The sequence below is a fragment of the Falco cherrug genome, chromosome 20 (genome assembly GCF_023634085.1).
Source record: "Falco cherrug isolate bFalChe1 chromosome 20, bFalChe1.pri, whole genome shotgun sequence".
Lineage (NCBI taxonomy): Eukaryota > Metazoa > Chordata > Aves > Falconiformes > Falconidae > Falco > Falco cherrug.
Genome location: NC_073716.1, coordinates 2790668 through 2817991, shown reverse-complemented (window position 1 = coordinate 2817991; position 27324 = coordinate 2790668). Strand labels below are relative to the sequence as shown.

Below are 27324 nucleotides of genomic sequence, written 5' to 3'. Positions count from 1 at the left end.
TTCGGGAAAGCTTTGGAGAGGTTTTGTATTTTGGCCAGTCGGTCTTTAATCTTACTCATTCAAAAGAGCTACAAGACTTCAGGTTGATGGCACAAAATTCTAATTCCTACGGTTGCTTCTTACCTTACTAAAAAATACGTTTTTCAGGGGACTCATAAGATATAAAGCTACCGCTGCTGTAATTACCAAACCCTCGTTCCCTCTTTGCAGTCAATAGGCAGCGATGGAATGGGAAAGTTGGTTGGGAATGAAAAATCTGTGAATTTTCACGACTATAATGGTCTAATTCTCAAATCAGCTGAACATGTGTATCAAGCAGACGTCAGAACGCGTTTATAGCTCTAACAGAATATTCCCATTACCAACTAGTGGAGTTCCTAGAGAGAAAAAATAAAGGAAAATGTCAGAGGAAACACTTTTATCATGCTTTCTTTATGCTTGCTAGTCTTGTCGCAGCGCTGCAAGAATCTCTCAGGTATTTAGGTCAGTAAACTGTGGGGAAGAAGTGCGGAAAATATATTCGTGTTATGCCTGTGATTAAATACCTACTGGATATACAGCTGGAGCCAAGGTACCAGTATATCATAGTAATAATTCCTCTTTTTCCTCGGCATTAATCAGAAATCCTCATTTCTAGCTATGAGTGACCCAAATAATAAAATACAAAATTTTTAACTTGGGGAAGAGGTGTGGTTTCGTTAGAAAAGGTGAGGAACGGGGACCTGAAAGTCAAAAGTCTATTTCCCCAGGGTGCCTGGGTTCCCCTATAGCTGTAGGCAATTCATTTAGGACCACATTTTCTCTGCGTTGCACCTATTGCTGGGAGTAGATTTTTCAAGAGAGCTCAGCACTCGATGTCCAGCTCCAGACTGCTTGATCAAGTCCTGTTTTGCCAGGGGTCTATGCCACCAGAAACTGGTAGCAGCAGATTTCGAGGACTTCGCTGCCTGCTCTGCTCAGTCCCCTGTTAGGCTGGCAGCCCGATGCAAGTAGGAAATAGCAAAATTAAACACAAAGGGACATTAAATTCACATTTTCAAATGGCTCCCTTTTGCAAATAATGTCGGCTAGGTCCAATTAGCAATCACCACTTCTTTATTATGAACAAATAGAATTTGAATTAGGCTCATCTGGGCCTCAGCTACCCCCTCAGATTGGATTGGCAATTAAGGTACTACTTGTACAAGTAATTATGGTTTACCATGAAATTACCCTCCCTTCTCCCCTCTCCCCACCAAAAAACCATCGAATTAGCCATGAGTGGGATTATATTTATCACAGGACCCAGTGCAGCAGGGACTTTGCGAATAAATACAAACAGAAAACCACTCGGTGTGCTGTGCCAGCACAGTAATTAGGGTTTGAAGACAGGAATTTTTACTGAAGCCAAACCGGCTGGGTTGTCATGCAAGAGGAGCTGCAAACATCTCCAGCAAGCACCCCTGGGTGTGCAGATCCTGTCACTGGCTCTCCTGGTCCCCTTGAAGGAGCAGACCCAGCAGAAGGAACGATGCAGAGAATAGAGGGTTCTCCCAGTATAATCCTGTAGTAAGGAGCGCACTCTGTGAATTCACCAGTTTAGTGTTTTCCGAGATGTTATAGTCACCCCAGCGGACAGCGGGCAGGTGACCAGCAGTTACACCAACACAAGGCTGGTGCAGCGGATTTCAGCAGACAAAAAATGTAAAAAACAAAAAAGGCGAGCAAGCAGAAAGTAAACCTGAATTGGGTTTCCTTGCCCAGAGAATTGAAACCAAACTTCTTGTCCTAGTATTCGAACTCGAGTCCCTGTAGTTGCGGTGACAGTTGCCAAGTGTCACTCTTGTACCTGCTAATGAATCAATCAGCTTCTGACCATTTCTCTCCCCTTTCTTCTTAGAGCTGCATAAATGCAAATTGTCTCTGGTCTAATATCCAAAGCGTAGAACGTTGCACCACAGAGCTTTTGCCTTTTGTAAATGGAATAACGATCTCACTTCATTATCACTTCTACATTTACTACCTTGGAGGCTGTCTGGTATAGGGGGTTTTGTGTCTCATCAGTAGGGGATCGTGGACTAAATATTGTGTGTACATTTTAAAGGTCATTTTCATTTTTTTTCTTTACTTTTGAGAAAGTAGCTTTGCTTCACCCAATGTACAGAAACGCTGAACGTTTTATTTTCCAACTTGTTTAGCCCTTCAAGTGTGCATAAACATATTGAATTTCCTTTAGAACATTGAGAATTGCTCCTAGCTTAGAGACAAAGTGTTAAATTGCTTTTAAGGAAGCAAAGAAAAGAATCTTCGATTTATAAATTCTCACATCTTGATCATCTTCAGACCAGTGTTAGTAAGACTAAGAATTACCTCTCCCTAAAGACCATCTTCTCACCAAAGGGATCACTTCTGGACCTTCAGATACCTGGGAGGCTGGGCTGTTTCAAAAATTATGATAGAAAATGGTTTATTTTCCAGTCTCCAAGGTTTCCAACACCGTTAAGGCTGCACAGGGTCTTTCTCTTACAGATTTTGCTCAAACTCTCTGTAATATTACTATTAATATTACTGCTATTACTCCTACTGAAGCAGTTGGAACTTCAGCTCTGTTTGGAAGCCAGGTAATTCTGGGTTTGGCCAAAGCACACTTGCACAAGATATTATGGCTTATCCAACTGAAGTTAGATCTTGAGGAACATTTGATAAAGGATCCTGCCAGAAACTGTCTCTCCTACCATAGAACCCACCAGGATGAGGAAACCCCTCTTTTCCTCCATGTCATCTGCTAGAGACTGGTGCCTGAACCAGCAGCACCTCCTCCCATGGACTCAGACCAGCAAGGCATTCTTGCCTGGAACAGAAACGTTCCAATGGCTTTGTAGGGTAAGAATCTAAAACAAAATATAAAAGATAGAAGAAACTCAAAAATTAGAGCCTTGCAATAGAAATAGGCACATGTTCTTACCTGTATATGCCGCCGCTGCTCCCATCTCTGCACACCTTAGATTTCATCCAAAGGGAATAATTTCTTTTTCTAGAAAGTACAGACAAACTGAATATTAACTTGTGTACATCTAGTGGTGTAATTCCCATTAGGGGATGACTGATTAATACTGTTTATTTATTTATATTATTATAAAAATATATTATTATTATAAAAATAAACTGTTAACTACTGTTTGCAGAGCTGGCAAAATGAATATTACAGCTAGTCCTCTCTGGTTCCTGTCATGCTTTCTATCATCTGCCAAGGATTAGAAATTCATCAGAAAGGACTCTGATAGCACAGTAAAACGGTTATCTCTCGCAGTAAAGTGTGGCCTCTTCACGTCTTGAGCACATATGCATAAATTTCACTAAAGGGTCTGAAGAGTCTCCACACAAACTTGGCCTTCGTGATCCTAAAACCGGTTAGTTTTCAGAATAAATAATAGGTTCGGGGAAAAAAAACACCCACCAGATCTTCTCTTTGCTAACTCTAAAGTGAACACCAGGAAGGCAGAACGCAGGTGCCTAAAGGTGTGCCTGCTGTCTGTGATCCTCACTGTGTGTCTCCAGGAAAAAAGGGAGAATCTTGTAAAAATCTGGTTCTTTCTGCTGCCAGAATATTCATACGACAGCCAAATTTGCTGGCAGATTTTGGAAAAAGAAATGTGCTTCTTTAAAATGGAGGGTGGGGTTGTTCTCTATAAATTAATGTGGGGCGGGGGGGTGGTGTTTCTTTTTTTTTTTTTTTTTAATACCATACCGTCTCCTAAATTCCAATCCTGAATCTAAGGCAACTCTTTCCATTTCACTTAGATGTGATTTCTCATCTTGCAAGTAGTTAAAAATAGAACGATGAATGCAGTTAAAGGCTAGACTGTAGAACCTTGTGCATTCTGAATATTTATTATAATAGAAATATACATATGAATATATATAAATTTATATGAATATAAAATAATTAATTTACAATTATTAATAAAGATGCTTGCCATTAAAGGAAAGGAAAACAACAAATTCATTTTGTTAGGTTTACAGAATGTATAGTTCAAAACATCTTGACAAAAGCAAGCTGTCAGCACAATAATTTGTCTCTCTGTAAAATATGACATGATCGTTCTTCCCATTTCAGTAAGAACAATCTACGGTGCAGACAGCACAGAATAGAACATTTGTCTCACAGTAATTCAAACTACCTGTTTAAGTTAGACAAATGAAAAAAATAGACTCCAGCCCACACATTGTGGCCTGGCACAGAGCAGCATCCGAAGATGAATGCAGCTGATGAGATTAATTTGTCAGGCCCTTACTTATCACCTACAGACTGAGGCTTCGTATATCATGAGCTCATTTCCTGACGCATGCACAACATGCTATTTCAGCTCGGCTCCATCCAAACAGGGCAATTTACTGTGGCCAGAAGGGGCCAGAATTAACACCGTATCACATTATTAAAATGCTCTCCTAGTTAGTTTAGCCATTTGACCCCCGAGTATTAGGTCTACCATGGGCTGCTGCTAAGGGTGGCATGCAAAAGGTCTCTTTCTTTCTGGTCCATCCTGTGCCTGTTGCTTTTTGTCCCTTTGGCATCTTCAGTATGGGAATTTCACAAGCTCTGGCACAGGATTGTCTTTTTTCTCGGCTGTCTGTTTGATCACGTTCCTCCCTTCATGAAATCTTAGCATAATGTATAGCTTGTCTGTAAGGAACGTATTATCCAGTGCTACACCCTCCCTCCTGCATGTTGGGTGACTCCTCACCTGAAAGCAGCTCAGGGAACAGAGCTAGGACACTCAGTGTGGCAAAAGTGACATAGCCCACCATTTGCTTCACTATTTTCCAGCTGAAAGCGAAAGTGTGACCTGAACCATGCTAATGGCTTGAACTTCCTTCAGTAAGTTCCTGGAAGGAAGGTTTGGGCAGACCAGAATGCTCCTGCGTAGTCCGGCACACGTACCTGCCAAACCCAACCAGGGATGCTCCATCCTGCTCCATCCTCCGTCTTCTGCAGCCACAGGGACCTCTGTCTGCAACCACAAATGAACATGAAAATTTCTCCCAATCCACTTTATTGTACAGAGCAGAGAGTTCATTTTATTGTTTTTTTAATCTTAATTAATAACATCTGTGGGACTCTTGTTTATCTGTGCCCCCAAAGACAGAGCAGCACCTCTAATAAGGTGCTCAAATTTTTTGTTTACCCCAGATGGGTTGTGTTTGGCAGTGTGCTGCTCACACTGCTACCGTAGCTATGGTCACCTTCTCGTTTCAGTTCAAATCAATCTTTCCTGTAAAATACTACCAGGAATCAAGGCATTCCCAGAAAGGAAGTTTTTCTGCATGACTAGAAATGAAATCCTGCCTGCTAGCCAGAGCCATTCTTGAGGCACGTGCAGAATGGTAATCTAATTTCAAAGAAAAAGGAGAATTTACATATCCTGAACTACTTCTTAGTATTTAGTTATGTCATATAAACCCAAAATATTCTATTGATGTCATTACCTGGCTGCAGCATTTTCCCACTATCCCAGGGACCCATTTTTGTGCATGTTTTTGCTCCTGAAACATTCTTCCTTGAGGCACATTTCAACTCCAGTAGTAAATGTCTTATCGTGAGCTCAGTAATTGAACTCTCCACAACAATATTAACCGAGGTTGATTATCCACCGGGCTTGCACGCGCACATGTTTTTGTTTTCCATTATATAAATAGCTGCCCAGCCCTGAGAGCAAGATAAGATGCGAGTCTTTGAACTGCAGGAAGGCCAACAGAAGTGACTGACAGCAGCAAACCCGTGAGACTGGTTGAGACAACTTTAATTTATTTGTACAGCATGCATACGGAAGGGTCCTCACCTCCCGTTTTGGTAATGATAAATGACAACATGTCGACAGTTATTAATTAAACTGCCTGGCATAGCAATGTACATGATGATAAGACCAAAGAAATGTGTAGCATTCCTGCTACCCCATCATGAGAATGAGGCCCCTCCGCTGTTCTCTGGCACAGCAGAGATTAGACTAAAGCATCAATATTCCAGTACAAGCTGGCTACCTAGTAACTGCCTGAACACAGGGCCCTAAAAATTGAAATCCTTTCTCATGCGATGTGTAGTAATTAAACTTCAGCATTCTTTCTGCAGGAAATGTTTCTCCCATGTTGTTCCCACAGATTGTGCTACAACAACAATTTTAGCCCCATAACTATTAACCAATTATAAAGGGATTTTCTCAGTCTGCTTTAACTGAGGATCAAAGGCAAAAATTTATTTCTTTTTTTTTCTTGCCAGATATTGTAATTTAGGATACAAAACACCAAGCGTGCACAGGACTCGAGGCTTTGGTCGGTCAGACAGAATGGACTAGGGGCAGGGGAGTAACCCACACCCCATTCCAGCTGCTCTGATTTGACTGACCAATATTCCAGCTGCTTTTCATCCTTAAAAAAAATCCAATTGCAGGGCATTTACACTATGCTACTTCCTTTTCTATGTTTTGTATCTATATCCTTTATGTATGTGCTACTTGGAGCTAATTATGCCTACGTACTGCTCAATTACTAAGAATTTAATATATACCCAATTTCTCGCTGGCTTACTTGCCTAATGAAGCTTTAGTTTTCTTTTGAGTCCCTTTTGCATTTTGCCCTAAGAACAGCCTGCTGAGCTAATTGAGTTAGCTAATAGATCGTGATGATTTTTATCCACATTTGCTACATAAAGCAGTAAATAAACTCAGTGCTGAACATAACAGTTATTAATCATTATTATTTTAGCATGGGTCAGGATATTCTCTTCAAGCTTTATGTTTCAGTGAGTTTAGAACAGTGTACGAAGCGCTGGCAGCGTACCGAAGCAGTCTTAAAATAACATTGGTTATTAATAACGTGGGTATTAATAATCACATGAGTTAAGGGACGGTTTTTGAATTAACCACCAGCACTGGAAGTCCTACAGGGCAGAACTTCCCAGTTTTGTTCCAAAGAGGAGAAACCCAGCCATGACACAAGCAAACTACGTGCTCATTACAGAGCCACAGTATGACAGAATGGTTGAGGTTGGAAGGGATCTCTTGAAACCATCTCGTCCAACCACCTTGCTCAAGGTTGCCCAGGATTGTGTCCCATCAGGTTTGGGATAGCTCGATGGATGGAGAATCTACAGCCCCTCTGGGTAATCTCTTCCAGTGCCTGAGCATCCTCACAGTATTACCAGCTGTGGACTCAAAATGAAGGACAGGGAAAGAGTTTAATATATATCGAGAGTTATATCTCGTAATCAGAGATATCCTGTTGTTGGAGACTGAATTATTTAGATTGTGAAGTGATGTGGCTTAGTCATAGAATCAGCATCCAGAGACACGGGGGTTTGGACCCCTGCCCAGCACAGTCAAGAGGCTTGGAGTGTCTCCCTATAAAATGGCCTTTATCCTCAAAAGTCAAAACCGAAGCGTTGGGATTCTCCGTGCCTGGGCCCGTTGCTTCACGGTAGCGGTGGGAAGGTGTCTAATGGCAGTTGACTTCAGCCTGTTCCTTTGCCAGGCCTTGGGGACTAGTGCTGAGGCCACCCCACCACGCCAAGGCCGCAAGCAGCCCTGACACACTCGGCAAACCCAGCAGAGCAAACGCTGTGACTTTTAGCAGCCCCTGGAAAATACGGTTCCTCGGGTGGTTTGATCTGTCTTGCTCAGCTTTGGCATCTGTGGCCGAAAAGAAATACTCAGAATTGGAAGTTTATACATTTTAAATTACAACATGATTCACTGTAGGTCTCCTTCAAGCTATATGTTGAGTTCAAAATTAACATACTAATTTTCCAAATTAGATCCAAAACATGCTCTTTTCTTTTCTTTTGAAGACCTGATATAGAGCTTCAGGCCTCTCACTAGATCATTATTTTGATGGTGCAGAAAATCTCCATCTTCCTGGGATATTATTTAAACTTATTTCATGTTCGAAAGTCTGTTGCCAGCCATTTACTCATTTGTAAGGCCCGAGGTTCCCACGAAGAGTAAGTTATGTGAGGAAAGAATATTTTGAAATCGTGTCATCAGTCACTTTGATTATGCAAAGGGTAAAGATTCAGAGTTAAGAACATCAGAGATGATGCAAAATTAAAAGGATCGAGGCCTGTTTTGAAGGCTTGGTAGCGGGGCACAACCGTTCCTCACCATCACGCTCCGATGGTGAAGAAGGATGGAGAAGCCAATGGCTTCTCCCAGGGACCTGGGCGGCCGCGCTGACATCCTGGTCGGTTTTGAAAGTGACTCCAACAGCTTCTTTTCTACAATTTGTGTGCGTTTCCATGTAACAGAATTGCAACATGGTGTTTGCTACAAAGACTCCTTTCTAGCATTTGCAAATACTGTGAAAGTCCACACGCGTGTGCGCCTCCGTCTGTACATACACATGAATGAAATGAAAACACTTCAATGTTTTCAATCAGTTTTTGCCTTAAGGACCGGAACTTTGATGTCTTTTTGCTTCATCGAAACATTAAAGGGAATCTGGGCCACGACGCTTAGCAATAGCTCAGAGGCGATGATGGCGGTGCAGCACCCACGTGCCACAGGTGGGTGAGCAGGGATGCTTGGTCGTTCTCCTGCTTTGTCTTCCCTACTTGTGCACCTCGTGCGTCCTGAAATCAGGGAATGGTTTTCCAAATGAACTTCGGCAGAGGTGTAGGCTTGACTTTTCCGCAAACATATAGCAGATAGGAAGGAAACCACATGTAGCTCTGCAGGCTGGGGGCAGCTGCCAGGGAACACAGGAGGAGCCGTTAGGGTGGAAGCCTTGGCTGCTGCCCTGAGCTTTGTGTCTGAGCAATTTCAAAAAACCAGCAGTGAGCCAGCACCTCCAGACACGCATTTCCAATAGGAAAAACACAGTGGCTGACCGAGGAGGCTTGGAATCAGTTGAAAACTAAAATGAGATCAACAGAGGACAATGCAATAAAACCGCTGTTGTGATATAGAGAAAAAAATGAGAAGGTGACAGCTAAATAATCACTTCCCCTAGGGCAGCAGCCTTTCCAAAGTCACTGAGGCACTTACACAAATGAAGATGGTCTTTTAGAAATACACACACAGCTTAATCATTTTCACAGTTGTTCAAAACACTTTCCAGTATTCTTCAGTGGAAAAAAAAAAAAAGAAAAAAAAGCGCGCTATAAAAAAAGCAAACATTCTGCTGTGTAATTAAATAGCAAGCAAAAATTTTGTGTTCTCAGAAAAAAAAAAAGTAGCTGCTAACTACGTCTTCTTCCAGTGACAGTCTCCTGACTCAACTCACTCTGCAATTAAATCTTGCGAAGCTCTCGAGCTGGTGGCAGCACAAAACTCCCTCTTGAAGGGCACCGAGTGCCTTTCAGTATGTAAGGCTTTGTTTTTTCTAAGTGCCAGAATGTTGAACCTGTTTTTCTTTTGTTATTTTATTCCATTATTATTTTATATTTATACCATACAGTCCTGACTGCCTTTGCTGGGCTGGGATTTTTCAGTCCTGTATCCGAAGAGTTTGCAGCCTGAAAGGTTTTACAACACACCTGCTGACTATATTTTACCATGTTTTGCATTTAATATAATTTATCTGCAGCGGAGGGACTGCTTTACACATCTGCTATTTGTAACAGATGAGTCCTATGACCTCCACGACTACAACTACTTTAAACGTCCCAGCTGGGTTTAGACCTTTCAAATTTATCTACCTGACTAGAATTAAATATAACTTTAAACAAGGGCAACATATTGATGTGTGTGACAGCATGAAAAAGAATACATACTAATACAGTAGTGTGGGTCTTTTTTTGGTTTTTTTTGTCAGTAAGGGTAAATCCCACTGCTGTTATTTGGTATTTAAAATACATTTATTTATTCAATGCACTCCTGTAAAGGCAATACCAGGTTGTTCAACTTCTCAACCAAAGCATGCCCACGTGCTTTTACTTCTGTTCTTCAGAAACAGTCAAATGAATGAGGCCAGCAAATTCAAATTTTTTTTCCCTTTTTTCTTTTTTTCCCCAGTTAGAAAGCGTAGATCCCTTTTATGGTTGTTGATACACCTTTTAATATTCTCGCATTCTCTGTGATGCTTAACTGTGGGCAAGAGAGCATGCTGTCATTTTCTTCCTGCAATTAAATATGCCAAAAAATGTCAGACAATGTCTATGCTTTTTTTTCCAGCAGAAAATTAAAATGTAAAATACTGAACATTTTAAAGGAAGAGACTTATTTTTGTTAATATATATAAAATAAAATATATTTTTTAATATAATAAGAAAAGAAGACTAAAGAAACATCTTAGCTGGTACCTGTGTAGAGTTTAATATCACATCCGAGTAAAAATATTTTAAAATAACACTGCTACATGCTGATTTACTACAAAGGATGTCTGGGTTGTTGTTTTTTTTAAGGGAGTCACGGACTTGGTCTTGTCCTCAACTGTTTGCAAAAAATGTGATTGAAATTAAGTCAAAGTAGAGAGCTCGGCTTAAACCAACTGACAAGTTAGTTCTTGTTTATTCATATTCTGGGAGGTGATCAAGCTTAAGCATTAAACGCAGATATTCTCACCTGCTACGTCTGTCAGGATTACTTTTGAGAGATTAAACCTTACCAAGGATTCTCAGGTTTGGCTCCCAAGGGATGTAACTCGTGCCTACGTATGGAGCCAGGCTGACACAGGCGATGCTGGATCCTGCAAACCAGCACTAATCCTGCACCCACTGCACTGGTCCTGCCGCATCCATACATCCCGCAAACTGCACGGAAGGCCGCGCTCTCAACTGGAAAGAACAGAGCGTGAATCAAAAGGGTGTGATTTTTTTTCACAACAGAAGACTTGGAAGAACATTGACTTGAAAATGTGCTTCTCCCCCATATTTCTGCTCTGGAAGGGGGGTACAGCGTAAGCTAGTGCAGGGGGCAGGTTCCTCACTGGCATCTGTGGAACAATGGTCCAGAGAGTTCCTCCCTGATGACGCATTTTGCAAAACTTTGTAATTTTCCTTGGGAACGTGTAGTAAATATATTTGAGATTAGTATTTCTTTTTATATCAAAGTAATCAGAAGAAAGCTTTTTCAAGCTTTTTAAATTTGCAGACACCTGGAAATTTCCAGTGGACACGTACTCTCCCATGCAGTGAACATGTTTGTTATAGGGTCATTCTTATCAGCCAGTGTCCAGATCCCCCTCCCCCCTTAGAAGTAATTCCCAGGGGCCCAGTTGACAGCCAATGATTCAAAAAAGTCTCTGGTTTTTATATTTTTTTTCTTCCATTTAAGTAAATGTTAACTTTTTTTTTTTTTGGTTAAGTGAATGATAACTCATTTTTAATTGTCAGGTGTTGCAGACATGAGGAATCCTTCCGTTATTACCACTAAATATGTTTCTTTCTGCTGGTTAATATGGCTTTATTTCAGCCTTTCTTAAGTAGAAAGATCTTTTTTTAAACTGCATAAATGTAATCCGGGTGGCTGTCCTTTAAATACTGTCTTAGGATCCAGATGTCAAAAATCAGTACAGCTCTGCCGATACCCATATTGGTTGCAGTTTTCTCTTGGACATTATTTTCTTCCTGATTATGTTTGGGGTCGTTTTTTTTTGTTTTGTTTTTAAATAAAGGAAAGTTTCCTGGGCCAGCTTCTCATCAGACTCGTGTGTGGGGTCCCACCAAACAGCCAGTTCCAAATATGATTTTAGTAAACCTGCCCTTGCTCCAAAGACCACCCATAAACTCTCTTTAATAAATTAATGGGTTTTATGCGAATATCCCTAGGTACGTGTCATTTCCAGTGCTCTTGGGCCTTATAGTTGCCTTCTAAATAGCAGGACACTCTCTATATTAAAAGTTGTATTTTTCTGCAAACAGCAAAATTACACTCATTGGGTGTAACATCTGTACAGAACATGTATGTCAAAACCATAGCGGTTTATTTGAGTAAATATAGGGTGATGGCACTGCTGACCGAGAGATTTATGCATTTGAGAGCTGTGTAGCTTAAAAGTAAACGGAGTGTACACAGAGTTTACTGCTCACGGGCAGACTGTTCAGACTCTGCTACAAGTCTGATGGTCACTTTGAGGTTCTAAGCACCCCAAAATAATGAAAAACTAGCTAAAAACTTTTAAATTCTACCCAGATAGCACTTCCAACTAGAAGAAAGGGACATGTGTGAGGGCATGATGCTGAAATTCTGAAATTGTGCCAGTTTTCCCAGTAAGGATATACCCTCTTCCCTAATTCCTGGCTCTGAACATTTGCATTTATTAACATTTTGCACCAAAGTACTGCTGCTCTGCTCTTGGCACGAGTGCAAGTCCAAAGAATAATCCTTATGACCGATCATTAGCGCTTGATGCCATATTAGAGATGTTAATGACAAAACTAATTCTAGAAAGATGTGTCTTTTTAAGTGACTGGGCCTATTTTTGGCTCCTAGGAGGACCCTGGATGCCTCTGATTTGAAGATTAATTTGTTCAGAAGCTCATATTAATTGATAAGCATGCATTTTCTCAGTTCATTGGCCATCTGTGCAATTATTTGTCTTCTCCTTGCCTTTGTTAATGATTTTCTGATAGCACTACTGCTGCCTCTAGACACACAGAAAATCATCCTGAGTGAAGCTTTTGGTCCTGAGCACCACCCTTAATCTGAAGAATAATTTTAGAAGAAAACTATCACTTTTAAAACTAACTTCTCCAGCTAATTTGACTAGAAAAAAACAAGGCCCTGCAAATAGCAAACCCCTCCAAATGGGAGAGTAATTACCTTAAATTAAGCCTTATTTCTGGTTATAAAAAAAAACTAACCCCAAACCAACAACCACCCAATTGTAAAAGCATGTTGTGCAAACTGGAAGCATTAGAGTTAAATACTGGCCATTTTAGAGCAAAAGGGAAGGAAATAGTTGGGAGGAAGGAAGAAAGAAGAGATTAGAGAATCCGACAGATGTAAATAGTCTCAGAGGAGCCACTGTGTCCCAAGGCCTCTCCTAAGGGGAGTTTTTACACCGAAGAATCTGGTCACCTGAATGAAGAATGACATCACTTATTTATTTAGCCAGAGCTGGGCTGTTTTCTTAAGACATTGAAATAACCTCATGCCACAAGCATTAAATTTTTGGCAAAGTGATAAAAAAAATATAAAAATTAGGGGCTTGATAACCACAAAATAAATACACTTTTATTCCTTGGTTTAGAGAATATATTTAAATTGCCTGGAAAGTCATGCACAAGAAAGCTTGAGCCTGCAGGTTAACGCTGTGAGCAGCCTGGGGTGGGAGTCTCAGCAGGGACACGCATGACTTTGGACTTGTAACTAAGTCAAGGAGTGGGGGCTGTTCCCCTCAGAGGTGAAAACAATGGTGTTTAACATGTTTAATATGTTTAACATGAAATGATGTTCATTAACATCTCTTAACATGGCATCAAAACCCAAGCCCAGACCAAACTTCCACATTTTGGTGCTGTACACATTCATAAGAGAGGGACTATTTCAATATTTTAAAATTTCAATAATTTGAAATTCTAAACCCTCATGGCAAAGTGTCCCAAGGGGTCAATAAATAGTAAAAAGAGTGATTGACATCACACCCCACCTCACCTGGGATGGCTAAAATGGGTGTTCACGGCATCAGTGTGAACCAGTAAGCCCTTGGGAGCACCAGGAGAAGCAGGGCTGGGATGGATTATGCCTCAATACTGAAATCTTCAAAGTGACACCAAGCTGAACAGTGGGGCTGATACTCCAGAGGAGCTGGATGCCACCCCAAGGGGTTAGTGAAACAGAGCAAAGTCTTCAAAAGATCAGTCAGGATGAGTTTGGTACAGTGCTCTGGGTGATGCTCTGTGTTGAGAAAGGAATGTACTCGGAATAGTTAGAGAAGGTTCCACTGACAACGTTAAAGGAATGGACTCTGAATTATTAGAAAAGATAAGGTGGGCACCTGAAGGAGATAAGGAGACCATGAGTCATGAGATAGCCGAACAAAGAAAGTTGAAAGGTTTACTCCACCTAGATCCCATCTACTATGAAGAGAACAATTAGGTGTCAAAATCAAATTACTATTTATGTAATGATGCTGTAACCTCTCACAAAAACTGTATAAACGACCTGACATTTCACTGAAAACTTCGGAGCTAGCTTGCCCGGTGCAAATCAGCTAGCTCCCTAATGTTGCACAAAATAAATACCTTTGCTTGCTTAAAGACAAAATTCATCTCAGATGCCCTTTTGGCATCACTGGAGAGGCCAGGGGTAAGCCTCTGTGAACTTCACAAAGCTCAACAAAGCCAAGTGCAACGTCCCGTGTCACAGCACCATCCAAACCAGCCAGCTGCAGCAAGGCTCTCCCCATCCCATCCCAGGGAACTTCCATAAGCAGTTCCCACACCTTGCCCCAGCACAGCCACCCACCCCCCCACGAGGTTTCACAAGATCTACTGTCCGGGCTGTTCCTCCCTCCTCTCCAGGCCAGCCCACCTGCAGCCCTCTCCTTGTCTCTCCTCCATCCAGGGAGCTCTCCCTTCTCCCTCTGTTTCTTCCAGTACTCCTCTCCATCCAGTGCTCCCCTTCCATCCCCCTTAGAGCTATTTATCTACTTAGCAGGAACCAGCCACAGCTGCACATCAGCCACATCAGCCACCCCCCACCCCAAGCCAGCCCACAGCTGCACATTATCAGTGTTAATTAACCTGCCCTCATTCCTCTACAATTCCTCTACACCCCTACACCTGGGTCAAGGCGATTCCAGCAGTAGCGGCTGAGCAGGGGGATCGGCAAGGGGAAGACTGGGGGGTATTAGTGGATGGAAAAGTGGACATCAGCAGGCAATGTGCTCTCCATCCCAGAAATCCCGACCCTGTGCCGGGGGCTGCGTCCCAAGCAGTGTGGCCAGCAGGTCGAGGGGGGATCCTGCCCCTCTGTGAGCCCCCCTGGAGCACAGCCTCCAGTGCAGGAAAGACGTGGAGCTCCTCGAGGGGGTCCAGAGGAGGCCACAAAGATGATGGGGAGACAGTCTGAGGGAGCTGGGGTTCAGCCTGGAGAAGGCAAGGCTCCAGGGAGACCTGACAGCTGCCTCCCTTGTAGGGCCTATGGGAAAGATGGGGGGGGGGCTTCTCCACCAGGGAGCCTATGGTAGGGTGAGGGGCAACGGTTTTAAACTGAGGGTAGATTCGATCTGATATCAGGAAGAAATTCTTTACTGCGAGGGTGCTGAGGCACTGGAACAGGTTGCCCAGAGCAGCTGTGGATGCCCCATCCCTGGTAGCACCCATTTCAGCCATCCATCATGCAGCAGAGGCGAGATAAAGCTTTGAAGATCATCTTTGTGTTCCTTAATACTTTTATTTTTATTTATTTATGTATTTATTTTATTATTTTTAAATATATTATTAAATATAAATTAAATGTATTTATTATTATTATATATATATTATAAATAAAAATATTTATTTACAAGAATGCACAGGGCTTGTGCTGATAGGTTTTCCCTTTGCTCAGGTTTTACTGATGAAGTGTATTATCCTCTCTTCACAGTAATAACTTGTCCTCCTAAAATTATGTGAAATAAAACCAGTAGAGAGCTTTTAGGAGTGAAAGAAATAGCTAGGTCGTGACACAGTGGCAAGAGTGGTTAACGGAGGCAGAAGAATCAGCACTGCTTCCTTCCCTTTGGGCATCGTTTATTCTGCTTCACTGCGAATAAAATTCATTTTGGTATCAGAAAGGACAGAAAAGCACCACATTCTCATCCAATTAAAAGACAGGGCATCGTGAGCCTTGTGCAGGAAACACTGCAGCTTGACACCACAAGTCTCCAACCTTTGGTGTAAAACATTCGGTGTCAAAACTGCTCCCACAGCTCCGGGAACTGGAGATAAACCTCCATTCCATGGTGCAAAACCAGAAAAAAAACCAGAAAAAAAAAAAAGTGTGCAGAATTGCCCTTTGATGGCTCTGAGGCTGCAAGGGGAGCAGTTGCACGGTTGTGTTGAAGCGGAGTTAACATCGGCCGCCTTTGTTGCAAGTTCTGCAACTTGTACTGGTTTTATTTCCAGCTACAAGGGGTTTTTTAAAGGTGGACCTCCAGCCCCTGCCTGTCACCGGGGGGGTTTAGTTTATCCAGACCTCAGGTTACAGCTGCACAGCATGTTCAACCCCAACTCAAGCGACATATAAATATGTCCTATTTTAATTTAAGACTTTGGAGCCTGTTTACTATAGAAAAGTTGTTCCCTGCGCCCATATACTGCACTAATTTGAGTGAAACAAGCTAATTATAAGCTGATGTCATATGGCTAAAAAAATACCTGTTTATTTCTTCCGTATTTCACAACGCTGACTTTCTCAACCACATTTGCAGAACACATGCATAATGTGTTTTCTGGACCTCGGGCCTCGCTGGATAAATGCTCTTGATTGTGCAATTTGTAATTAAAAAGTTGAACCTCGTGCAAAATCTTTGGGACCTGGTGCATACCACTGTGCAGTTTGTGCTGCCTGTAAGTTTCTCTTTCACTGAATAAACAGCAAAACTGTGGTTTTGCCAGAAAAAAAGGAATAAAGTAGGCACACCGCCTATTTATTTTAAGTCAGTATGTTGCAGAGAATGTGGCTTGGTTTGTTGTCTACCCAACTGGGAAATAAAAATGGGGGAGAAATGAATGTTCAGAGGTTATATGGAGGAAAAAAGGGACTCGATTGTTTTTTGGGACAGCATCCAGTCCGACAGTTGCTCACTTGCTGGGCTCCAGCTAAGTAAGGGTAAATTCAGTGAGCTGTTACTACTCGTAGTTTGGTAGCACCTCAGTTGCATACCACCGCACTGTTGTATTGCAAAAATTACAGTGAGGAAAAATTCAGTCTTGCCTGAAGTTGCTCCGTTTTGTTTTCTCTGTGTACAGTATCAAGCTTTTTTTTTTTTTTTTTGGGGGGGGGGGGGGGCGTGGAGGGGGGAAGAATCGGAAGTGTATAGATTTGGTGTGCCAGACAGACTGAAATTTCCTGCAGACACTCGTTCTCTCCCCCTCTGTTAGAGGGGGCATCTCCTCCGTGCAGCGTGTCCCTTGGAGTAGTAAATGATGCTTTCAGCAAATGCTGACACCATTGAACCCATAAGTCACTCTCTAGATCCGTGCCTTGCTCCAGAGCCCTACTAACAGCCGTAAGCAATATGTATGGAGGCAAAAATCATGTGCACCTTTACTAGAGATTTAAAATCAAGAGAGAGAGTGTGTGTGAAGATAAATAAAACCCAAATGCTCTGTTTGAAAGGAGCCCAGATGGGGGTGGCGGGGGGAGCAGGATGACTATAGCAGCCTGTCACTGTGAAACACCCCACATTTGGATTTTTCCAGGAGTTTGCAGGATAAATGAAATAAATTGGCAGAAAGGTGGTTGGAGGGCACTGTCTCAGGAGGAAGATGGCAGAGGACTAAGCGCACCCAGGGACCACTCAGCGAATCCACTTTTAACCTGGGTTAAGAAACCAGCGAGAAGCGACTGCGAACAGGATGGGTGCTGAGGGGCGTCCGGACTCTGTGGGTATTCGTGAAAAAGCTTTCTAACGTGCAAAAAGCCAATCATTACATTAAATCAAACGGCAAGGTTGTGAGCGGCAGCCTGACAGCAGGGAGCTTTGGCACTTCGGGTTGAAGGGGGCTGTGTGGGAGGAGTTGGGTTTCTTTAAGTGGGATTTCATCTTGAAGGTGAAACATACATAAAAAATATAATAATATATATTTATATAATTATAGTAATATAATTATATGTAGAAATATATAATTATAGTAATATAATATAATACTATATCGTTATTATATATAATATATATATAATAACAAGATAGTACTGCTTCACCTGCAGCACGCCTTGTAATTGCCACCAGCCTGGAATCCAGCACAGAGTCCCAGATAAAGTCTCTTTCACTGGTTTATCACAGTCAGCGTTTCAAAACCAGTATTGCAGTAACCCTAGATGCCAGCGAGACCAGGGAATAGATTTTCCAAGGCACCAAACCGCTTTTCTTACTTTAGAAGCACTTTGCAGGGGGTTGTGTTGGTTTCTGAAAATTAAGCCCCGAGTGCCAAATCCATAAGTCAAAGATAAGCCTGGAAAATGTTGTCACGAGTATAAATGTATTAGGTTTTTACATGAGGTATCATTTTATAGTAGTAAAGGACACCTTACCTACCGCTGCCTTGAAAAAGCTGTTCATCTTTACAGCCATGCTGACAGTTCTGCACACTGTGTGCAGCCCAAGTTCAGTTTTCCTTGATTTCATTGGAAAATGTCTTTGTTTCTTAAAAACCATGGCCTTCTAAATGAAAATGGTCACAGGTCTATAGTATGAAATCATGAAAATGTTTAACTGTTGCCTGGCAGCACCTGCGAGGGGATCCCATACTTTTTTTTTTTTTTTTTTCTCCAATGAGAGAAATCTGAAACAATCAGATTTCAATCAAGGAATCTTGATCGGCACCTTGTATTCGCGGGTGGCTTTATCAGGTTGTGAACATTACGAATCGGGAAACGTCACTGGGAGTAGGAGGGAAACTGAAATCAGCTGAATTTTAATTCCCAGGGTAGTAGAAATGAGAACACGGAAACAGTTCTGAGCATCACGTCTGCCCAGGAACACTTTTTCCATGAGAAACATCAGGCATTGGATGCCAGAAGTTCCAGGATGGAGTTTCTTTTGAGATGTGCAGGTTATCGATTGAGAATTGGGGACCCTGACATGCTGTATCACCGAAATTGGAGTCAACACCCTGACTGTTCTGTAATTCACCGGCTTTGCAGCAATTCAACGAGTCTTCCTATAATTAAGCATCGTTTCTACTTTATTAACCATGTATTTAAAATTAAAAATAACAGACTAATATCTTTAAAGCAGTATTACTTCTCATTGTCTACAAGGAAAAAACATTGCATAAATAATTTCTGAGAAAAAAATAAATATGTAATTCACTCTCTGAAACAATACCTTTTCCCTCTAGGTTCTGGTCCCACATAAAATAACTGCAAAATCTATCAACATCACAAATTTCCATCGTTTATATGATTTCAGCATAAACTCTACATAGAAAATAAGAACAGTGAGGAACTGTCTCCATCCCAAACTGTGTTCATCTGCTACCAGGCTTAGCATTTCTACAGGATATATACAGCATGTGACAATTTATCTCCTTAATAATATTCTCTCATGTAAAAACACAAATGTTAGTCTGAATGGTGAGAAGCTAACTAAAGGGAAGTTGCTGTCAAACTAAAGTACCAAAGACTTTTCTAGTGGAATTGATGACATTAAAATTAGCAGAGGCTCACTTTTAACGCAGAACCAGCACCTTAATCCCAGAACTTGGCTTGCACAGGCTTCGCGCTACGAAGTGTGTGGCCAGATAATCCAAACTCTACAGAAAATGTAAATTGAGACATCTAAGCTGACGCTAAAGACAACTGTGTTCTAGGAAATCAGGCCTAATCAGTATCTTCTAGGTTAAATTGCGCACACCGATAGCTGTTTACAGGACAAACATCAGTGAGGTTATCTGGTTTGAGGGAAGCATCCATTCCAGAAATCTGCTCCACCTAGCAGAATTTGTTCAACTGTTCCTAAACCAAATCCTTGTCCCTAAAACCAATCTGGGTTTAGTTGTCAAATCCGTTTCGAATCTGTTCATCCTACAGTCTTGCAATTAAAAGTATGAAATAGATTTGTCACGCTTTTGAGAAGGTGAGTGGCACGTTTTGATTTTTGCGTTTTAAAGGAAACCGCTGGGACGTGAGGACATCTGACAGGGTGTCACAGCTGTCGAAATCCCTGCTAGCACTAACTTTCTGCAACTCATTCGGAGAGTGGTAACTCTCCTGCTGCTGCCTTCATCACATCCTTGTCCTGCACCATGGCACCTGGAAAAGTGGGAAAGGGACCTCGGTGTTCTTTTCGTGTAAATTGAGTAGGATGACTTCTAACAAAGTGTGATTGTCCCCATAACAGCTTCACTTTGCCTTCCTACATGTCCAAGCCAGGTGGCTCTCCAAGGGAGACCTCTCCTCTCAGACTGAATTTACGTGTTGCTGCCTCCAGCTCGGTTTATCTCATTCTCTTATCAGACCATAACTGCTATCATCTGACAGATTTTTTGACTATGTGAGCCTTTTGACCCAGCTTAGCAGAAGGAATTGGACCCTACTGCAGTCAGAACGGCACGCTGTGGCCTGTGAGTGCCATCTGATGTTGGGTAAGATATCCAGAGCTGCTAGGCTGTATCACTTGGAGTACCACCACCTGCTAGTAAGCATTCTCTAACTCATGCTGGTTGGATTTGCTGCTCCTGGCTCTGGAGAGACGGGGTTTCTTGTTCTTCTGAGGCCTGACCGTTTCCTTCCCGAAGTCCTTCAGCTCAGACTGGTTGTGGTAGCGAGTGTAGCGCTTGCATTTGCAGGACGTGACAGCTCGGAATTTGTAAGTCCGAGTCTCTTCCTCGGGACAAGCCATCTGGATGCGCTGCGTGCGAGTGTGAGCAGGAATGCAGCGATAATCCGGGGCATTCTGACGCCACCACTTCCCTCTGCCGATGGAGTTGGGCAGGAGGTGTGAGGGGACACACTGGCCGGAGCAGACCAGCTCCTTGACAGGTTTGATGCTGCGGCAAGAGCCCTCGGTGACGTAGCGGGTGGTTCGCATTTCTCTGCAGCTAAAGTCGGAAGCATCTGCAAACAAGAAACACATTCATTACCGACTACTTTCTTCCCCTTACTGGGAAAGAATAATTATTTTTTTTTCTATGGAAACTTCAGAGAACTTAATCTCGATAAACATGTTCATCCTCTTCCCTTAGTCAAAAGGACAGTTTTAACTCAGGAACACTACTAGCAGTGGAAATCCTCAAAGGTCAGCTTACAGCTAGGTGGCTGTGGCTGTTGGGTCCATCCTCCTTGCTGCGTGCAAGGTTGTTCCCTCCTCAGTACACCAAAAGAGAATAATGACCCTAAGTCATTAGTGATAACTATATCACTAATGTAACTAAGTCATCAGGGATAGCTACAAGCTGGACATTTTGAATGGCAGGTTTGGGGAAGAGCAGCTCCAAAGGCTCGCTCGTGCAACTACTCTAGTTAGCAGACCCTTGAATAACAGTGTGCAAATTGGTTAATAAAATCCTTCTCTTGCCCCTAGGCAAGCTCCATATCAGCCTCGTGCAGGTGGGCACTGGGAATTCTGAAGTGGGACCCCAGCGGGGCAGCGATTGCTTCGTGGGAAGCGTTGGTGGGATTCTCCTGGCTCCGCTTACCTGTGGGCAAAAACCTTCCCCCCATGGCTCTGGTTTAACTCTATTGACTTCAGAGGTCGACTCCAGCTTTAAATTCTTTTGCAGCAAAGAGTGTGTCCCTTAAGTGATTCTTAACTAGTTAATGGGTTCCAGGTGAGGGAAAGAGCAGGCAACAACAGTGCTAAGGAATTCCCACTCTTCAGGCATGAGAATTTCCAAGTTTACTCCTCTGTGATAACCCCACGTCCCACATAATTTCCTTCAGACAGCCAGGGGTATCTTCTGGCTGGTTAGAGCTTACAGTGGGTTTTCCCCCCTTTTTGCTCAGTGGATAGCTATAGGCAAATCAAATATTAGGAAATACACGATTTATATAGCATTAAGGCTTTAGAAAAACTTTCCAGTTGTAGGAACAGACTTTTTCCAAAGGTGTCTCTTTTGCCAAGTGACATATTCGACTAATTGACATGTTTGGAAGACACAGTATTTGAGTTTTGAAGGTGTTTATCATCTCGATAAACACGTTCATCCTCTTCTCTTAGTCAAAAGGACAGTTTTAACTCAGGAACACTACTAGCAGTGGAAATTCTCAAAGGTCAGCTTACAACTAGGTGGCTGTGGCTGTTGGGTCCATCCTCCTTGCTGCGTGCAAGGTTGTTCCCTCCTTAGTACACCAAAAGAGAACAATGACCCCGAGTCATTAGTGACAGAAATTTGTACAGATATTTCAATTTTTGTTTTTCTTGTGACGTACAGAAGCATCATTTTCAGTGCACTGGTTTATATTTATTAAAGTGCTGCTAGCAGGATTATTTTTTTTTGAAGTTTGAAGGACTGCATCAAATGAAATGATCCTTGTTGTAATGCTGTGACAAAAATGCTGAGCTGAACTCCTTGTGCACTTTGTCTAATGCTCCCAAGTTCCCTAAGCATTTAAGAATATTATGTCTGTCCATGTGAAAAATAATGCTCTGAATCAGACACAGTTAAATACACAGGCATTTACCTCAGCTATATACGTTTATTTTCCGTGCACACATGTCCTGTCCTGTAAGTGTACACAATCCACATAATGCAAAATTATTCATGGTCTGGTGCAATGTCATATGTCCCAGGAAGGTCTGGCCACTTCCGATCACTATTTTGATTCCTTGTGTTAAAGATGTTATAAGAAGTATGCAAGACCACTACATATCTTAAGTAAATGTCCTTTCCAGTTCAAAAAATATGCACATAGCAGTGGGACCGATTCCCCTCAGTTGATCCCAGAGTAGTAAGAAGCTACAAAATGAAGATGTAACAACCAAACCAACCTGCCTGGACCTGGGGGGTTGGTGGGGCTGCCTGTGAGAAGCGGCTGCTCCCCCTTTCAGAGATTTAAGACCCTTATAAAGTTGCACTCTCAAAAACATCACTACTTTTTTTCCCCCCCTTTCCTTTAAAATATTGTTAATGCTAGGGGTTTAAACACCTTAACTGACAGCTGCAGCAGAAAACCACAATTCCGTTCCATCCGTGCCCAAAAAAAGAAGGGTAGCTGGGATCTGCACTGCACAATAGTGGAAACTGCAAGTTTGACTTGTTGCTACGTGCATTTGGTAGCCAAACGCGTCAGGCTGGCGGACCAAACTAGCCCTATTTGCTAGGGGGATGCTTCTTTCAAACGGCTTTTCTCTGGTGCTAGCTCCCCACCCCCACCCCTCCTCTCACACCCTGCGTTTTTGCATCGTTGCTGCTGTCAGACATCTGGCCAGATGCAGTGACAATGTATTTCGAAGAACGTCAGTGCTGCTAAAGCGGCCAAACCGATGCCAGGGTTGCACACATCTGCAAAATACGGGCCTCTCCGTTCATTTGGGCATGCATTGCCCTCGGGAGCCCTTTAACTATTCGTAACAGCTTTTTTGGCTGCCGGAATCCAGCCGAAAATCCGGCTGCTGGCAAAGGAAGGTGAGCAGCACACTTTTCTCACCCAGCTGAATGCCACCTCCAGGTGCCAGTTTCGCTGTGTGATCTTAGACATCCCTGGTGTCACTCTTTCTAAATACTCAGAATTGATATTGTCTCCACTGACAACCCCTTGCCCCATCCTAATATCCAAGAGAAAAAGATGACTTGTGCCATCTCCTCGCAGTGCTGGCAAGCCTGAAGCACGGAGAAATGTAAGTGCCACCTTCTACAGGTTTTATGTATTGGAGCTGTGTCTGCAGAGAGCAGCTGGGCAGAGTAGGAATGCATGTTGTAGTACCTAAGGATTCTTCAATAGATAGACCACATTTTTCACCAGTAAACTCCCGTCTATCCCTTTTAACGTATACATTCATACTTCTTCAACAGTAGGTGTAACTCCCTAGCACTTCCAGCATTAGGGCCACACCTACAGGTTTTAATAAATAAACCTCTATCAGAACAAGTATTCTTTTACAAACTGCCTGTCAGGGTCCAAACCAGTAATAATTTCATTTTTCTTACCATTAGGGTCTGGAGCTTGTTGTATGTGCCTCCCTCCGTGCTTCGCCTGGTTCATTGTGTTGTTGCTGAACGTCTGCTCCACCGGTGTTTCTGCGTTCTCGGTGATCTCAGGAATGATTTCTGTAGCATCGTTTTTAAACACTTGCCACCCTTCCACGGACTGGAATGCAATTTGTGTTAAGACACAGACAGAGCACACAGCCCAAGAGATCTGCATGGTGGCAGCTCGCAGATTAGCTTTTCAGCACCCTGACAGTCTCAGATTCCAGGCAAAGGCACATTATTCCCCTTTTTTAAATCCTTTTTAGAACCAAGCCAGCCAATGACTATCCAAAGTGGGAAGGGCCAGGCAACAACTCATTCATCTCAGCTTTTGTCCGTGTGAAATAAAATGGGGGTGTGGGGGTGGGTTAGCGACAATATTCTACAACTTCTATAAAAAAACCTTCTCATATGCAGTTCATTTTTGTGCCTGGCAACAATGGTGATTGACAAGGCTGGGATGAATTGCAACCTGACAAGTCTTTCTGCCGTTTTTTTTCTAACAATGCTATAATTAAAACCTGCTTCTACCTCCGTAATTGTATCTTTGGCTATTGTCTTTTCCAAAGGTTTCTCAGACTTTTTTATTTTTACTGTTGTTCTTCCTCTCCCCGCCTGCCCCTCATATGAAATAAGCAGATCTAGAAACTCGAGGGCAATAGTTAAACTTTTCAGTTCTGCAGGCAAATGACTGGGGGAGGGGAGGGTTTATTTTCCTTTGCAAAACAAGGAGCTCTACATGTTGTTTCACAAATGTACTGGAAGAAACAGGAAAGAGCTGCTTTTTGAAATGAGAAGTTGTTTTGTTTCGTTTTCCTTTAAAAATAGGTGACTTGGAATATGTTAATTAAGGTAAACAGCCAGGATGTTGTACATCATGCTTTTTGATGGGCTCTTCCTCATGTTTTTATCACTTCAGAAAAAAAGAAAAAGCAGCACGAAGCATTTGCACTTGCTTTAAATTCATTGCATGCTACTACTTCTGCTGGCATTCTGCACAAGTGTTGAATATAGGACATTTGCTTCTTTTGAACACAAGAACGTGACCAGACTGATATCCACTCATGATGCAACCACCAGAAAGAATTGATGACCTTAAGTCTAGGGCACCTATGCCCAAGATACATTCATGTGTCATGTTTTACAATCTCATTTATGGTATTCTTCTTCCTTGCAAAAATAAGATGATAGTGGTGATAGCTGCATCATCTCTTCGTCTCAAGACCACATCCACTTCCAAGCTATTTGCAAGTGATGTCAGGCTAAACACACCAACAGGAAAGCATCTCGACTTTTAGATACATTTTGTTCATCAGAGGTACAGAAAGCAAAATGTTTGCTTAAAGCAGCAGAGGGACACCCATGGGTGTTACCGCAGTGCCGTCGCGTACATCCTCGTGAAAACACTTCATGTGGAACAGATTTAAAAGTGATTCACCATCTGACTCCCCTGCTACTCTAAGGCTCATACCTAAGGCACACATTCCATTCTGGCAATTCCCCTGACCTGGCACAGAAAACAGGTGTCACCAAATTTGCAGTGGAGCTGGCTTTGTCCCTTGGTGTCACCTTGATGAGAAATAATAGATTTGAACAACAGCAAAGACCTGAAGCCTTTTCACCTCTTCAGCCTTGCACCTACACAGGCACACGGACAGCTGATGCATGAGCGGTACCGAGTTGGGTGAGCTTTGTGCAACGGTCCTTTCCTAAAATAAAGGCAACTGAAATATATGGTGATACGCTTCCTCTCTGCCCAAAATTATAGATTAGCATCTCAGAAGAGCTGCGCTTTCCAAACAGCCTCTAAAAGCAATTGTGTATGGCATTGCATGAAAATGTGTGCCCTTACTGTCCGTTCGCATCCCATCATCTCAGAAATCACTCTGTTTTTATGGAGGGAAACAACATACCATTTTCTTTTTTACGAGGGTTTTTTTTTTTTTTTTCTCCACAGCCAGTCAGGAAACCATTCTTTAATCCAGACTGTTGGCACATAATATGCCTCAGATGTGCCAATTCCTTTTTCCCTTTAATCAGCAACAGCAGAAGCAGCAGCACTGATTATCTTTCATTAATAACTGCCTCCTTTACTCAGCCCGGTTCATGATGGTCTCACAAACACGGGAAACCCAAACACTCAGCTACTGCCAACATTTTTCAAAGCATCATTTTTCTCACTTCGGAGTAAATCTATTTTTGGCTTAGAGCTACAGGTGAAATCTATTCAACAGCGAGGGATCCGCAGCTTCACAGGGCCATCACGTGGATGCCCACCAAATAAAAAGGATTCTGAAGACAAGACAGACACCAGCTTGGGAAGCTGTAGAAGCACCTTCCTTGCAGAAGGTGGTTTTTCGGGGCTTTTCCTTCAAAGAACAGGCTAGTCCACCAGGATCAAGTTACCCAAAAATCTCAAGCTCTGCTTCCAGGCTTTACAATATAGCTATTTTTTCTTTTGTTTGGAAATACTGACAGGTGATCTTCTGATGGCCCTCAAAGGAATAAAACGGTGTGGGGCTTTGTTCTGGTGTTTTAGGCTTTTTTTTTTTTTTGACCAAACAAGTCAGGAAGGATGACCAGGAGCTAACCAAAGATTTATAACTTGGATTATTTTGGTCAGTATTGGTATTCCCCAACAGTGACCTTCTCCAAAGAGATCTGGGTGCAGCTGGGCGCAGATGATGGGGCGCAGCTGACAAGGAGGACAGGAGACCAGAAGAAAACAAGTACTGGGAAACTCTGACCCATTGCTACCTATCCACTCCCCTATTTCACTGCCTTCAGAATTATATCTGTCTATCAAAGCTCAGCTGCTGCTCATTAATGTCTGCCCAGAGAGTATTCCCAGAAGCAATCCCTGTCACTGTAAAGAATCACATCTACAATTGTCACATAAAACATGATTTTTTCCTGATGCAGGTTCTCCAAATACTTAAACAACCCCCTCTATTAACTATCTTAACGTTTACCTGTATTATCCACTGGGAGAAATAATAACAAAAAAATCTATGGAAGTAAAAATTGGAAACAATATTGAGCCTCTGGCTTAAAACTTCTTGTCCACAAGCTGAGGGAAGCTTAATAGAGGCAAGAAAAGAAACCAAATCCCGTAGACATTCAGATTCCTTAACTGCAAACACATTCATCCACGTCCTGTAGCTGCCTGCCCGCAGCACTTTCTGCAGCAAAGCAGACGCGCTTGGGGCTGCAGCTTCCTGTAAATGATGAAGCACAAGGAAAAAAAAATAATAAAAAAAATGAAATGGACACATCAAGGATGCTTTTCAAATGAACCCTCACCTACCAGGGTGGAGCTGAGCTTGGCTCCCCTATATCCAGAACTGGGATGCTATTTTCCGAGCTGAAGAGCATCGTGGCCTCAGCCTGAATCCGGTGCTGCTGCTTCCTCAGCTCAGTCTTCTGTCCCCGTGTGTTTACACTGCAATGCCTTCCAAGGTCGGCACGCACTAGCAAACCAGTTTCTGAAATCAGCTCCATCACTCACAGCCTCTGGTGCTCCCTGTGCCCCCCCCCGGGCCACAGGATGGTCTGTCGGGCATCCAGGTACC

At 42.6% G+C, this 27324-nt stretch overlaps 1 protein-coding gene across 1 annotated transcript; it reads right to left on the bottom strand.

Moving 5' to 3' along the window:
• Nucleotides 1-18790: 18790 nt before the first annotated feature.
• On the bottom strand, nucleotides 18791-26197 carry SOST (sclerostin). The gene is made up of 2 exons (XM_005439436.4): nucleotides 23711-26197; nucleotides 18791-20678 (listed from the first exon to the last, which is right to left on the bottom strand). Exons 1-2 carry the CDS (start codon nucleotides 23925-23927, stop codon nucleotides 20257-20259), a joined length of 639 nt encoding a protein of 212 aa, XP_005439493.1. The 5' UTR covers nucleotides 23928-26197; the 3' UTR covers nucleotides 18791-20256.
• Between the last annotated feature and the right edge of the window lie 1127 nt (nucleotides 26198-27324).

Coding starts and splice junctions, on each gene's coding strand:
- SOST (XM_005439436.4), bottom strand. CDS start 23,927: ATGCAGATCTCTTGGGCTGTGTGCTCTGTCTGTGTCTTAACACAAATT. Junction 20,679..23,710: donor ACAAGCTCCAGACCCTAATG/GTAAGAAAAATG, acceptor TCTTGTTTGCAG/ATGCTTCCGACTTTAGCTGC.